The following is a 15,797-nucleotide window of genomic DNA, read 5'->3' as shown; positions in this document are numbered from 1 at the left end:
TATCGATTTTACGCGATAAGCCCATACATTTGTCGTCTAAAATCATCGATAAGATTTTATCACGCTGCGCATCCCTGGCAAGTCTGCTGTGCTGTCATCTATACAACAACTACATGCGATATAGTATAATTATTGTTCTATAATAGTATTAATTCGTGACCCACTAACTGAGGTCGCACTCCTGGCAGTGATTCCGTCATTTAACATTAATTAATCGACTACGGTTAAATCAAAGGTCTTACGCCATCGCAATAAAGATCATATTTGTATATTTACACACAAATTAATTCCTAATGATTGATTTAGATAATCACAGTTACGAATGACAAATTTCACATTTTGCTAACATGCTGAATCAAACACAACGTTCACATAAGGGTCACTTGCTCTATGGTCTCTAATCTATGGTCTGCAAAGATAAGATCTGAGTGTTTTGTTTATAGTTTTCAAAAAAGATTGTACTGTTTATCAGTGATCTCCAAATGGATAAATCAAATACATATTNTACATTTTGTATGTTTGCAGGATTGCGAGACATCTACCCCTGGAATATAACATCATTCTGTTTCTATCAACATAAAACTAACTGACAGCTATAGAAGGATATATCTACCCCAGAGTTTACGTAACTATAGATTAAAGAAACTCGTGCAAGTGAACCAAGAGATCTAAGATCAGGAAAAACTATTTTATGTTAATATAAGCCATAATTTATCAACTTACCTACTGGTATCCATTACATGGACTTTGTTTACTTAAAATTAAAATTTTAGCGTTTTGGATACAATTGTATTTGCGACAATTCGCTACGAAATTCATTTAATTAAAAGTAGTCAATTGATATGATACCAAATCTTAACAAACACGACAATTAATAATCATTTAAATCAACAAATTTTGTTCTAATAGGACATTGAAAGACATCTAGCACATAGCACTACAATAACTTTCTACATTTTGCCAACAAATAACTTAAACAGATTAAAATAAGGTAATTAAAAACGATGTGGTCAATAAAGTTCGCGTCGTGGCAATTGGTGGCAAAGTGACATCGGGAATTTCTAAAAATCAATTAAAATACTTTTTTGTTGTACTTGGGAGCCTCGGTCGAGGTCAGTCTGTGGCGTTTGACACAAAACAGATGCTATACGGAGCTCTTTCGTTCCGATATGGAGGAGCGTTTGCGACTTTGGATGCTGCCGGAGGACATTTTACGTTTGGTGTCTACGTGACTCGGTCCAGGACTGGCTGACTTATTGAAGTTATTGGCAGCGCTGGCCATTCTGTTAGCGTTTTGTAGGTTAGAGGTTTTCCGTCGGACCGATGGTGACGCCTCTACGTTATTAAGCTTGGCCGTGGTGGCTTGCGGCTTCTGCTCTATAATGGCGGGCTGTTGGTACTTACCCACCGCGTTCCAATGCTCACGCTGCGCTTTAAGCGAGTCTCTCATCTTCTCTTTGGCTTCTGCATTATCCGCCAACATTTGGTTCAGCATTTGCACCGTTTGGTACAGCGCTACTGGGCTTAGTAACCCGAAGTCGTGCAAGGAACACATGTGGAGCACGAAGTTTCTGTACAGATTCTTCTCTAGTAGTTCCTTCCCTTTCATTTGGAGGAACATTTGGCAGGCTAACGGTATCTGGCAGTCGCCTACGTAATTGTATTTCATGACGTGGAGGTTCCACATCTTCATCAGTTCTTTCTCTCCTTCGTTGACGTCGGTGAACTCGTCGATCATCATCATGGTCTTCTGCTGTAGCCAAAGCGGGTCGGTCTCGCTCTCCGAGTCTATGTCCAGTTCATTGGGGTAGACTGGGAGGCAGGTGATTGTGTGATGGTACAGTCTGTGAATAGAAGAGAATAGTAGACTTCATTTAGACAAAGTAGCATTTATGACACAACAGTCTCGTGATGCTTCACGTAACAAAACAAGACACAGCGAAGCAAACATAGTAATTTGAAACTATCGGAAATGTAACTTATAATACATCAATTTTCTGGTCGCTTCACGTAACATAAAAAGACGCAGCGAAGCAAACATAGTAATCTGAATCTGTCTTTGACTAGGGCCGGTAATACACGGACCGCTTGAAGCAGTCAGGGTCGACCGCCCGAATCAGTTGCAACTGCTCGAGCGGTTCGTGTAGAACTCTGCAGTTCACTGTGGAGTCGACAGCTTGAAGCTGTCGACCCTGACTGCTTCAAGCGGTCCGTGTATTGCCGCTCTAAGGGGTTGACATTTTTTGTCACAAATAGTAGTAATTTTTGCGTTGTCTAACCTAGAGGCACTAAGCCATGTCCAGAAAAGACACTAGTTGCAAAATAGCAAAGCATAAAAAGCTGCCATCTTGTATTCCAAACTTTATGGTCTCGAGGCCTTGTAATTCACTTGGCTTTTGTCCAGAAACTTCAAATACTGGCAGTACAAACATACAACAAAAAAACAAATCCGAACCTGTTATGTCCCGTCAGATACGGCCGTTGCGCCTCCACCACCTCACTATCGTCCAGCTCCAAGAACTCGGCCAGGCTGTGTCTATGCGGCCGACGGCGCGGTCGGGGCCGGCACACTAGCACGTGCGTTAGTGATGTGCGGCGCGTGGGCCCCGCGCGTGGCCCCCCGGCCCCCGGGCCCGCGGGGCCCCCGGCCCNGACGCCTCAACGTTGTTAAGCTTAGCTGTGGTAGCTTGCGGCTTCTGCTCTATAATGGCGGGCTGTTGGTACTTACCGACTGCGTTCCAATGCTCACGCTGCGCTTTGAGCGAGTCTCTCATCTTCTCTTTGGCTTCTGCATTATCCGCCAGCATTTGGTTCAGCATTTGCACCGTTTGGTACAGCGCTACGGGGCTTAGTAACCCGAAGTCGTGCAAGGAACACATGTGTAGCACGAAGTTTCTATACAGATTCTTCTCTAGTAGTTCCTTCCCTTTCATTTGGAGGAACATTTGGCAGGCTAACGGTATCTGGCAGTCGCCTACGTAATTGTATTTCATGACGTGTAGGTTCCACATCTTCATGAGTTCTTTCTCTCCTTCGTTGACGTCGGTGAATTCGTCGATCATCATCATGGTCTTCTGCTGCAGCCATAGCGGGTCGGTCTCGCTTTCAGAGTCTATGTCCAGTTCGTTGGGGTATACTGGGAGGCAGGTGATTGTGTGATGGTACAGTCTGCGAATGGAATAAAATATGAGTTACTGGAGATTGTTGATATTTTGCTAGGTGATGCTGGATTCCTTTAGAGACAAAGAAGCAATTTAAGATATACATCAATTTCCTGATCGCTTAACGTAACATAAAATGACGCAGCGAAACAAACATAGTAATCTGAATCTGTCTTTGACTAAGGGTTGACATTTTTTGTATCACAAATAATAGTAATTTTTACGTTGTCTAAACTAGAGGCACCAAGCATACCATGTTCAGCAAATTAGGAGTGTAATGTCCAGAAAAAAGACATTAGTTGCAAAATAGCAAAGCATACAAAATGCTGTCATCTTGTATTCCAAACTTTATGGTCTCTGTGCCTTGCCTTTTGCCCAGAAACTTAAAATACTGGCAGTAAAACTATAAACAAAAAAAAATACGCACCTGTTATGTCCCGTCAGATACGGCCGTTGCGCCTCCACCACCTCACTATCGTCCAGCTCCAAGAACTCCGCCAGGCTGTGTCTATGCGGCCGGCGGCGCGGTCGGGGCCGGCACACTAGCACGTGCGTTAGTGACGTGCGGCGCGTGGGCCCCGCGCGTGGCCCCCCGGCCCCCGGGCCCGCTGGCCCCCCGGCCCCCGGCGCGGGCCGTGAGCCCCGGCCCGCCCCCGCGATCAGGTCGTGAGGCGAGCCGGTGTAGGAGCCGTCGTAGAGCTCGTTGATTGATACGTCTATGCGCGCGCCGCCGGGGATTGGCTGGGGAAGAGATTTTTATTTATTAAGTGTTTTTAGGCGTCCATACCCTAATGATAAAAACGCTGTCTGTCTTTAGCAACCTGTATGTAATGACCGTAAAATGGGTGGTGGTGCTAGTGTATGATTGAACACAAAGATATTGAATTTTGTAATGGAGTAAAAAGTGCAGACACAGCAAAATTCCTCCTTATCATATAGATGACTAGAAACTTCCTAAGCTAGTCAAAGTAACGTCTTAAGGCCAATGGAGTTAGTGTATGGAAATGCAATCCCGGTGCAGACGCCTGCAACGGGCACCCGTGTGCGCTGCCGATTTTTACTAATTTTCGATACAGGCCCGCGCGTGTTTTAGCGGCGCATAGGATACTAACTACCTGCCTGAATCTAAATCTACGAATTACTCACGAAGTAAGTAAAGTTGGATCTCGAGTGACACAGCTTGAGGTGCCTAAGTAGCGAATACAGCGTTCCGCAGTCGAGGGAACACCAAGGGCAGTATAGATCGTCGCACGCCTCCATCTACCGCTAGGTGTCGTTGGATATTGGATCTACTCACGAAGTACGTAAAGTTGAATCTCGAGTGGCAGAGCTTGAGAAATTTTACGTACTTCGTGAGTAGATCCAATATCCAACAACAAAAGCAGACTAAGGTAGTAAGGTATTACGACAATCTACATTTCCCCTGGTGTTCTCTAGACTGTGGCACGCTATACTCGCTGCTCAAGCACCTCAAGCTGTGCTACAGTCTAGGGAACACTAGGGGCAGTGTAGATCGTCGCACGCTTCTGTTTACTGTTGCCATTGGATATTGGATCTACTCACAAAGTACGTAAAGTTGAATTTTGAGTGGCACAGCTTGAGGTGCTTGAGTAGTGAATACAGCGTACCAAAGTCAAAGTCAAAATTTCTTTATTTGTTTGGACTAATAAATAGTTCTTACAAATCGTCATTTTGCTCTTAAGGAGCCTCTACATGTCTCATAATCTTTTTACCCTACCAGCGCTTCGAGACCAACATTTGGCAAGTGCTGAGAAGAAGCGCCGCAACAAACTCAGTCACCACTGTCTGCCGGTCCACTACCACAGTCTAGAGCACACCAAGGGCAGTGTAGAGTACATCGTCGCACGTCTCCATCTACCGCTAGTGTCGTTGGATATTGGACCTACTCACGAAGTACGTAAAGTTGAATCTGGAGTTACACAGCTTCAGGTGCTTGAGTAGCGAATACAGCGTTCCGCAGTCGAAGGAACACCAAGGGCAGTGTAGGTCGTCGCACGCTTGTTTACTGTTGCCATTGGATATTGGATCTACTCACAAAGTACGTAAAGTTGAATCTCGAGTGGCACAGCTTGAGATGTTTGAGCAGCGAGTATAAGGTGCCACAGTCTAATGAACACCAGGGGCAGTGTAGATCGTCGCAAGCTTCTGTTACTGTTGTTGTTGGATATTGGATCTACTTACGAAGTACGTAAAGTTGAATCTCGAGTGGCACAGCTTGAGGTGCTTGAGCAGCGTGTATAGCGTGCCACAGTCTAGAGAACACCAAGGGCAGTGTAGATCATCATAATACCTTCGTCTGCTTTTGTTGTTGGATATTGGACCTACTCACAAAGTACGTAAAGTTGAATCTCGAGTGGCACAGCTTGAGGTGCTTGAGCAGCGAATATAGCGTGCCACAGTCTAGAGAACACCAAGGGCAGTGTAGGTCGTCGCAAGCTTCCGTCTGTTGCCGCGAGTTGTTGTTGTATAGGAACTGGTAGATGATCTGCTGACGTTTGGCTTCACCATCTGCAGGCTCTGGTTTTGACTTCTCACCTTGAAGAGGAAAGTATTTATGAAATGGCAATGCCAGATTTTGTATGGAAAGTGGCGTCTTTTTTTTTTCGCGCGGCCATCGACCAAACTTTGTTTTTTGATTACAAAATAGTGTAATAAACCAAACTTACTATGGCATGTATACCTCTAAACTCAACTGAGTTACGAGCATTAGAAGTTTGATGATGTTCATACAAGATTTGATTTTTGTGCGCAAGTTTTGTAAGAAATTGCAACAAAATATTCCACTATTTTTTATTGCGCTGATTCTGCTCCATACTGATGTCTGGAGCCTTTAATGGATGGTATTGTTTGTTTACACATACAATCTCACTATTTTGTTGCAATTTCTTACAAAACTTCGCGCAAAAAGCAAATCTAGTATGAAAATCATCAAACTTCTAATGCTCGTAACTGAGTTCAGACTGAGTTTAGAGGTATACATGTCATAATAAGTTTGGTTTATTACACTATTTTGTAATCAAAAAACAAAATTTGGTCGATGGCCGCGCGAAAAAAAATTATTTTTCTACTTTTTAGTGTTAGTTTTTTGGAGTCGGTTTTATTTTTTTTATGGCAAAGTTTTATTCATTACAAAAACTTTTCTTACGCAATTTTTTGGATTTCTTTTTGCAAAGATGACGCAAATTGACGACAGTTTGACAGTTTCGTCGATAAAAATGAGCAACTGCTTTGCAAAAAGTGTTTATAAACTTTTTATAGGTCCATGATAAACTCATGTCGCACAGCAAAAATATTTTATAATAAAGTAGAATTTTTTTTACACATTACAAAATACAAAATAAATCCAAATCACAAATAGGCAAAATAATTACATTCAAAAACTATCACTTTAGCAATAAAATATCCAGAGTTTTAACTATAAATTACAGACAGGTGTAAGAGTATGAGTTAAATTGAAATAATATTCCCATAACTCATAAAAATGTGCATATTTTTGCAAGCTTTTGCATATTACATAAAAAAGTAACTGCCATATTATTCAAAATGATACAGCAAGGAAGTGTCATTTACATTCACATGTTTATACAATACCTACCATTTTTAACATCGTTGGTGCTACATTTCTGCATTGAATGTCTGTCTTTGCTACTTCCAGCTTCTTTCTTGTGTCCGTTAGTTTCGCTGTTCTGTTGGTACAGCTTAGGTCGGTTCACCAGTCCGTTAGTCGGCTCCTGGCTCCAGCTAAGCTTTAGTTTGAGGAGAGGTCTCACTTTGAATATGTCAAAAGGATTTGTTTCTGTGTGAAGGTCATTTTCCTGGAAAACAATATTATTTGTAAAACACTGTAGAAAGATTTTATTACGAAATGATCTTTGGGCTTTAGGTGGGCTATAGGCTATAGGTATGGACCATGATAAGAACTAAATTGAAACAAATATTTATTTAAAACTCAAGTCTGTATCAAAAGCAAGTTCATTGATAACAAGCCATTTATTGACAGCATAGGTTACATTTGTTTTGTTTATAGCAAGCATGATAAATAAGGATAAACATCTGTTATTAAATTGATTTATTAGTTGGCCAGTAAATAAACAATTTTCCTCAATAAAACTTCAACGTAACTTACGTTAGGTATAGTCTCCCACTGAGCCATCAGCGCTTTATGCGGTGATCTGGCGATAGTCGCACTCCTGCCGCCAGGGGTCGCGTCATGCAGAACCAGGTCGTACTCGCCGTTAGTGAGCAGACAGCGGTTGTGTTTGTCGTACACAATCAACTCACTGCCGTAGAGTTTGGTCCATTTGCTGTCAGTGGAGTTGTGGTGGTCCGTTGAAGTGGACGCTTTGAGCCTTTTTGTGACTGGTTCTATAGCAAAAAGTATGATAAAGACATCAGTATTTCATTCAACTCACAGGTTCTATGGCTTTAATATTTAAAAAGTTACATGATTTTGCTGCAGAGTTAAATACATAATCTATTGGTTGTAGAAAAGAGTTTACTACTCAACACAAAATAGTACCCAGTAACAGAAAGCCAATTAAAGCAAGAAGAGCTCAATGTCATTGTTTCAATACACCTCTTATAGTAGGGAATTTAGTGCAATGATTTGTATGGAGACCCCTCCACTTTGGTATAGAAGGCTCATTTTTGCAACAGTGGTTCTTTGGGTGCTCCTGAGTGGATTTCCGTCGGTAGACATCGGGAGCCCCCCCTGTGGTAGCAGGGGGAGGGGGGGCAAGTTTCCTTCCGCCGCGCTTCACTTTAAGGCCCATATCTTCAAAACTATGNGCCGCGAGCCCCGGCCCGCCCCCGCGATCAGGTCGTGAGGCGAGCCGGTGTAGGAGCCGTCGTAGAGCTCGTTGATTGATACGTCTATGCGCGCGCCGCCGGGGATTGGCTGGGGAATAGATTTAGTACGTTTTTGACTTCTGTACCAAAATGATGAGAACACTGTTGGCAAGGTGCATGTTCTGATCCGTAAGGGGTAGTGTGAGATTGACAGTGTTTGATTTGAAAAATAGGACGTTGCATCCAGCAAACCATTTCTCCTTGTCGTAGGGACGACTAGAAACTAGGACGTCTCACGCCTCCGTTTGCTGTTGATGTTGGATATTGGATCTACTCACGAAGTACGTAAAGTTGAATCTCGAGTGGCACAGCTTGAGGTGCTTGAGCAGCGAGTAGAGCGTGCCAACACAGGTGCCACAGTCTAGAGAACACCAAGGGCAGTATAGGTCAATCCCACGCTTCTAAATGCTGTTGTTGGATATTGGATCTACTCACGAAGCACGTAAAGTTGAATCTCGAGTGGCACAACTTGAGGTGCTTGAGCAGCGAGTAAAGTGTGCCACAGTCTAGAGAGCATCAAGGGCAGTGTAGGTCATCCCACGCTTCTAAATGCTGTTGTTGGATATTGGATCTACTCACAAAGTACGTAAAGTTGAATCTCGAGTGGCACAGCTTGAGGTGCTTGAGCAGCGAATATAGCGTGCCACAGTCTAGAGAGCACCAGGGGCAGTGTAGGTCATCCCACGCTTCTAAATGCTGTTGTTGGATATTGGATCTACTCACAAAGTACGTAAAGTTGAATCTCGAGTGGCACAGCTTGAGGTGCTTGAGCAGCGAATATAGCGTGCCACAATCTAGAGAACACCAGGGGCAGTGTAGACCGTCATACTCTTCTGTTTACTGGTGTCGTTGGACATTGGACCTACTTACAAAGTACGTAAAGTTGAATCTCGAGTGGCACAGCTTGAGATGTTTGAGCAGCGAGTATAAGGTGCCACAGTCTAATGAACACCAGGGGCAGTGTAGATCGTCGCAAGCTTCCGTCTGCTGCCGCGAGTTGTTGTTGTATAGGAACTGGTAGATGATCTGCTGTCGCTTGGCCTCGCCGTCTGCAGGCTCTGGCTTTGACTTCTCACCTTGAGGGGGAAAGTATTTATGAAAGGAGTTGTCCCAATTTCGGCCCGGAGGTTGTACGCCATATCATAAATCAAGAAAAATCTACTGATTAAGGGAAAAATATAAATAACTATATCTAGCATATAATTTAGCCGCTCAAAATCAAAAACTATTCATGAATTATCATTCTCAAATGCATACACAAGATGGCGTATGGCGTCAGATAAAAAAAAAGATGAACCATAGACTAACTAAACGTCAGTCGCTGTCAGATTTCATCTGTCACTCTCCACCAAGATACGACTTAATGTCAAAAGTGACAGATGTCATCAAAATGACATTCGTCCACCATGATGGTTTTTGTGGTTGAGTATTGCTATTTTCTTAACAATCTTTTGTTTTAAGCGAATAAACTAAGCTATTTAAAAGAAATTGAATAATAAGAAACTGTTGTACATTTAAAAGCCCTTCTTTTTGGTAGGTGTACAGGTTGTGGGCCTAGGCTCCATACATTTTGGGACAACTCCTTTAAAGGAGTTGTCCCAATTTCGGCCCGGAGGTTGTACGCCATATCATAAATCAAGAAAAATCTACTGATTAAGGGAAAAATATAAATAACTATATCTAGCATATAATTTAGCCGCTCAAAATCAAAAACTATTCATGAATTATCATTCTCAAATGCATACACAAGATGGCGTATGGCGTCAGATAAAAAAAAAGATGAACCATAGACTAACTAAACGTCAGTCGCTGTCAGATTTCATCTGTCACTCTCCACCAAGATACGACTTAATGTCAAAAGTGACAGATGTCATCAAAATGACATTCGTCCACCATGATGGTTTTTGTGGTTGAGTATTGCTATTTTCTTAACAATCTTTTGTTTTAAGCGAATAAACTAAGCTATTTAAAAGAAATTGAATAATAAGAAACTGTTGTACATTTAAAAGCCCTTCTTTTTGGTAGGTGTACAGGTTGTGGGCCTAGGCTCCATACATTTTGGGACAACTCCTTTCTGTCATAGACATTGGGCCAAGATCCATACTTTTGGCCAAATGCTGCATGATTGGTGGATTTTGACATATCTGTCAATGTCATGTCAAAAATAACCAATCATGCAGCATTTGGACCTCCCGTCTACGTATTGCCATCTGGCGGATTTTTCAATCGCGAAAACCCTCATTGCATAAACTTTTCTTACATTTAGCAATTTTTTTAGATTTCTTTTTGCAAAGATGACGCAAATTATGGACGTCATTTTGACAGTTTCGTCGATAAAAATGAACAACTGTTTTGCAGAAAGTGTTTATAAACTCATGTCGCACAGCAAAAATATTTTTTAGTAGAAATTTTTTTCACACATTACAAAATAGAAAATAAATCCAAATCACAAATAGGCAAAATAATTACATTCGAAAACTATCACTTTAGCAATAAAATATCCAGAGTTTTAGCTATAAATTACAGACAGATGTAAGAGTATGAGTTAAATTGAAATAATATTCCCATAACTCATAAATATGTGCATATTTTCACAAGCTTTTGCATATTACATAAAAAAGTAACTGCCATATTATTCAAAATGATACAGCAACAAGGAAATGTCATTGAAATTCACATGTTTATACAATACCAACCATTTTTAACATCGTTGGTGCTACATTTCTGCATTGAATGTCTGTCTTTGCTACTTCCAGCTTCTTTCTTGTGTCCGTTAGTTTCGCTGTTCTGTTGGTACAGCTTAGGTCGGTTCACCAGTCCGTTAGTTGGCTCCTGGCTCCAGCTAAGCTTTAGTTTTAGGAGAGGTCTCACTTTGAATATGTCAAAAGGATTTGTTTCTGTGTGAAGGTCATTTTCCTGGAAAATAATATTATTTGAAAAACACTGTAGAAAGAAGAATTTATTACAAAATAATTTTTAGGCTTTAGGTGGGCTCTATAGCCTATTCCAGGGTTTCCCAATTTTTTTTGCCAAGGAACCCTAATTGATTATACTTTTCCTAGCGGAACCCCCGTACTACTCCGCCCGCACGCCCTGCCCCTCCCTTGTGCGTAAACAAGTCGGTGCGAGCGAACAACGTCGGTCACGAAACGTGGGATAATATTTTTTACGGAACCCTTGCGGCCTTTCCACGGAACCCCAGGGTTCCGCGGACCACCATTCGGGAACCGCTGGCCTATTCTATAGGTATGGACCATGATAAGAACTAAATTGAAACAAATATTTATTTAAAACTCAAGTCTGTCTGTATCATGCAAGTTCATTGATAACAAGCCATTTATTGACAGCATAGGTTACATTTGTTTTGTTTATAGCAAGCATGATAAATAAGGATAAACATCTGTTATTAAATTGATTTATTAGTTGGCCAGTAAATAAACAATTTTCCTCAATAAAACTTCATCGTAACTTACGTTAGGTATAGTCTCCCACTGAGCCATCAGCGCTTTATGCGGTGATCTAGCGATAGTCGCGCTCCTGCCGCCAGGGGTCGCATCATGCAGAACCAGGTCGTACTCGCCGTTAGTGAGCAGACAGCGGTTGTGTTTGTCGTACACAATCAACTCACTGCCGTAGAGTTTGGTCCATTTGCTGTCAGTGGAGTTGTGATGGTCCGTTGAAGTGGACGCTTTGAGCCTTTTTGTGACTGGTTCTATAGCAAAAATTATGATAAAAACATCAGTATTTTATTCAACTCACAGGTTCAATGGCTTTAATATTTAAAAATTTACATGATTTTGCTGCCGAGTTAAATAATCTATTGGTTGTAGAAAAGAGTTCACTACTAAACACAAAATAGTACCTACCTTACCATACTTTATAGCAAGAAGGGCTCAATTTGTCATTTCAATACACCCCTTAGGTTTAAAGATGAAAAAAAAATCGTAACATCAACATAAACTACTTGGCAACTTAACACAGGGCAAAATAAACTTACCATCACAATCTCCATTGGTAATTTCACTAGAACTAGATGCACCGTTAGCGGTGGCGCCTCCAGAGGCCCTCGTCACGGTGACCCGCAGCATGAGCATGTAAGACTTCACGTTGGGGCCCTGTGATGGGCTGAAGGTGTCGCTAGAGATGCTCACCGCTGACGCCATTGCTGGGGGCTCCGATGTTGAGGGGTTCAGCGGCACAGAACAACTGCCAACCTAAAAGAAGACAAAATATACAGTAAATTCTGTGTCGATGTCTTTGTATACAGTATTGTGACAAAACTTAAAATGCTAAAATTATGAATAAAACAATTTCTCTTCCAAGCACATAATTAACTTAAGAAACCAATTTTGACTATCATTAAAGCATAGTAAAGACAAGTAATTATGCAAATCATATGCCTCATGTATAAAATGCCTGGCAATTATAAAAAATACTCACCGAGACTTCAACAATAGCAGAAGAACTTTCTTTTCTTTTCTTATGACAAATTTTCAACAATAAGGTCTCCACTTTGACCTGGTAGTCTCTAGGGTCATCCAGGCTTTTGTCATAGAAACCTAGAAACGTCAGTGTCATGTAACCTCCTAAACTGTTTGGCTGGAGTTCAGTGCTCTTCTTTAAGGTTATTTTGTCCAATAATGAGTCAACTTTAAATCCCACACGGCTTCTATTGCTCCTAGACATCCTACGTTTCATGTAAGATAGTGTTCTATTGAGAAATATAGGCTGAAAACAAAAAATAACTCGTGATAAGGACGTGTTGGTAGTGATTTATTATTAGCATAATTCGTTACCAAATCACGTACCGACAACATGTTACGAGTTCGCAGGAATCTGTATATTTGTGTAGGCTCTGAAAAACATACATAATTAGGCAATTGAACAAATAATTCACAAGAAATGCAAAGTTATTACTACTGGTCCACCACTTACTTTCAAATGCTTGTAAAAATAGCTCATGGTCAGCTTGTAAGTGGTCGATCTTGGAGTTTTTGTTTGTTTCACTATCTTTATCACGTTTCTTTGGAGGCATTTCTATGGCTTTTCTAACGAAATTGTTGTTGAAACCGCCAAGTTCATCAGTTCGTTGACATGACAGCGTCAGGTCAAAAACTATAGACAATTTTTTTTACTTTCATCCATTCGGTAATTTCCATAGGGAATAGGGATGCGATTACCGATATGTTGTAGCTCTTGAGAACGATGAGCTATTAAAACTACAATGCAGTTAGCTTAGATACAGTCTTTTTTAGAAGGAAGAAGAAAAAGAAAAGAGTAAATTAAAAGGAAAATTATGATTAAGAAGAAGTGGTTCGATAGGAAGATTCAATGAAATAATCCATCGAAGAACCTGTAAAAATTGGTTGAACCCATTTAGACTCTCTAAGGTTGAACCGGTCTTATACCTATTTCAGAACGTTTATGTCAAAATTTGACAGCTTTTTGACAGTAAAAAAAAACAAATGTGATTGTGTGAATTTGTGTGTAAATTTTAATTTAAATTATTTATTAATGAATTCTGATTAATTTTAATTAACTATGTCCGTTAATTGTATGAAGAAATGCTTAGGTTGCCCATTTCTCAAAGATTCATTCGCCGAAAGATACGAAGTATACAGAAAAATGCTTTTAAAAAGGGATTGGATCCATCGGAAATGAAACAATTTTATTTATACACTTTTACTGCAGTAAATAAGGGAACAAATAGAAGTATCATCGTGGGGATAGTAGCTTTAAGCGTGTTTTTAGTGATAAGCAGTAGCTGGTTGTATTTTTCCGTGGCTGAAAGGTGTTTGCTGCCGAGCAATTACTTGGTGTGGGAGGCGTCTCGTCCGCTCGCTGATTGTGCCTATTGCGAAAATATTACGAAACCCGTCGTATTACGGAATGTTACTAGGCGTAGCTTTGCTGTAAGAATTTAACAGAGCTTACTCAATTTAATGGCAAGATTTATTTTTTATTAATCCTGTAATTGTTTTTACAGGCTTATACTTATTCCTCAAAGCCTATAATCGTCAAAAATGCCGTGAGCCACTGGAGAGCCACAAAGGAATTTAGCTTTGACCTATTTAAAAGACTGTACCAACAGACTGATGGTAGCTATGAGAGCCTTGAAGACGGCTGTCAGTTTTTAAACTTCAAGAGTGATTTGTTTACATTGAAGGAAGTTTTTGATATGCCTGCTGCTAGGGCTAGGAACGAGCCAGGGCAGGAGCCCTGGTATGTAGGCTGGTCAGTTGCTTTCTGGAATATAATTTGTTTTGAGACCCTTTTTTAGCTCATTGTATTATCTTAACCCACTTGTTACGGAATTCACTTTTTCTATCACTTACCTTAAATCAGTCATGTTATATTTATCTCAAAACAATCGCTCCAAAACTTTATAGTTATTTACGTCAGTGTATTTATAAGACTTGGACAGTGCTGCGACACACCTCATCTTTCAAATGTTGCACATAAAAATTGTTTACATTACCCACATTAGTAAAAATATTTATGTAAAAACTAGCGTTCTTTTAAAAGAACGAAAGTAGAAAGAAAGTAACAAGTGGGTTAAACATCAAAATGCTATTGCATTATAAAATATTTTGGTCTCATAAAAAGATAATAAAGCCTACTGATGTGCTTATTTATCTTACATACTTTATTTATAGGTAGTTACACTGTCTACACTTAATACTATTTTTGTTTTCAGGGGTAACTGCCACCCTGAGATATTGGCTAAAGTAAGACAGTATTATGATGTACCTGAATTTTTGCCAGTAGATGCTGAATTTCCAGCTACAGAAAACATATTTTTTGGGTATGAGATTGGAGCTGTTATGCATGTAAGTTTTATGTATCTTCATTGTAGGATGAATATTAAAATAATAGATGTGATTTCTCAAATTAACATTACAGTAGTTCATAAAGTATTCTTTATTGTCTCAATTTAGCTTATCTATCTATATATATAAAAATGAAACCCGTTTCGCGTTGTCACGGCATCACGTGTGAACGGCTGAACCGATTTCGATAATTCTTTTTTTAAAATGTTTGTGGAAGTCCAAGGATGGTTCTTACGGAAAAAAATATTAAGAAAATCTCTACGCTAAGGCGGTACGAAGTTCGCCGGGTCAGCTAGTTAGAATTAAAACTTGAATGTTTCTTTATTCATGTTGTGAAGTATGTCCATTAACTTTATTTCCAGTTGGATTATATTCCAAGATTGATGTGGCAGGGCCAAGTGAAAGGGAACAAGCTCTGGACCATAGCACCAGTGCCTGAATGTGACCATGTTTGCAGTAGAATTAGCTATTATGTTGAACCAGGGGATGTAGGTAAGATTGGTGAAGCCTGCCTAGTAACAGATTAATCTAGCTCAACTAAGTTATAATCTCTATGTAAAGTTAGAATGCAAAAAATGTTTTTCTTTTTCAGTATTCTTGGATACCCGTATTTGGTACCATGCAACCAGCATTCCCAAGGGTCAGTTTTCTTTGACAGTGCAGTCAGAATATGGGTAAAAGATGCAATATAATTTCATGTATATTTTTAATGTAGTACAAAATGTATGTTTACATATCGAGATGCCAAATTTTTATGTACCTTTTACTTATTTTTACACTATTGTGCTTTTATACAAACTTGTGTGCCATGTATTCTGTAGTGCAACTACTCTTAGCTTTAATTTATTCAAATTGACAGTATTTACTTTTCTTCTAGATTTAAATAAAATTTTATAAGTTTGAATTGATGGAGTTTTAATTATTATCAGGATCNTCA

General features: G+C 40.1%; 2 protein-coding genes across 2 annotated transcripts; one reads left to right on the top strand and one right to left on the bottom strand.

Moving 5' to 3' along the window:
- Positions 1 to 511: 511 nt before the first annotated feature.
- On the bottom strand, positions 512 to 13,160 carry Su(z)12 (Polycomb protein Su(z)12). Its single transcript, XM_028322524.1, has 14 exons — positions 12,966 to 13,160; positions 12,839 to 12,885; positions 12,471 to 12,758; positions 12,028 to 12,244; positions 11,504 to 11,742; positions 10,727 to 10,946; positions 8,901 to 9,106; positions 7,951 to 8,079; positions 7,682 to 7,760; positions 7,309 to 7,547; positions 6,778 to 6,997; positions 5,512 to 5,717; positions 3,589 to 3,902; positions 512 to 1,844 (listed from the first exon to the last, which is right to left on the bottom strand). Exons 1-14 carry the CDS (start codon positions 13,063 to 13,065, stop codon positions 1,145 to 1,147), a joined length of 3,204 nt encoding a protein of 1,067 aa, XP_028178325.1. The 5' UTR covers positions 13,066 to 13,160; the 3' UTR covers positions 512 to 1,144.
- A 343-nt stretch (positions 13,161 to 13,503) lies between these two features.
- LOC114365848 (uncharacterized) lies at positions 13,504 to 15,764 on the top strand. The gene is made up of 5 exons (XM_028322536.1): positions 13,504 to 13,942; positions 14,017 to 14,264; positions 14,728 to 14,860; positions 15,223 to 15,352; positions 15,453 to 15,764. The coding sequence occupies exons 1-5, from the start codon at positions 13,595 to 13,597 to the stop codon at positions 15,536 to 15,538; spliced, it is 945 nt and encodes a 314-aa protein (XP_028178337.1). The 5' UTR covers positions 13,504 to 13,594; the 3' UTR covers positions 15,539 to 15,764.
- The last annotated feature ends 33 nt before the right edge of the window (positions 15,765 to 15,797 follow it).

The sequence above is a fragment of the Ostrinia furnacalis genome, unplaced genomic scaffold (genome assembly GCF_004193835.3).
Source record: "Ostrinia furnacalis isolate ACB-3 unplaced genomic scaffold, ASM419383v2 OfSCF7664, whole genome shotgun sequence".
NCBI classification, from domain to species: Eukaryota; Metazoa; Arthropoda; class Insecta; order Lepidoptera; family Crambidae; genus Ostrinia; species Ostrinia furnacalis.
Note: the sequence above shows the minus strand (reverse complement) of the source record. Positions and strands in the feature narration are given on the sequence as shown.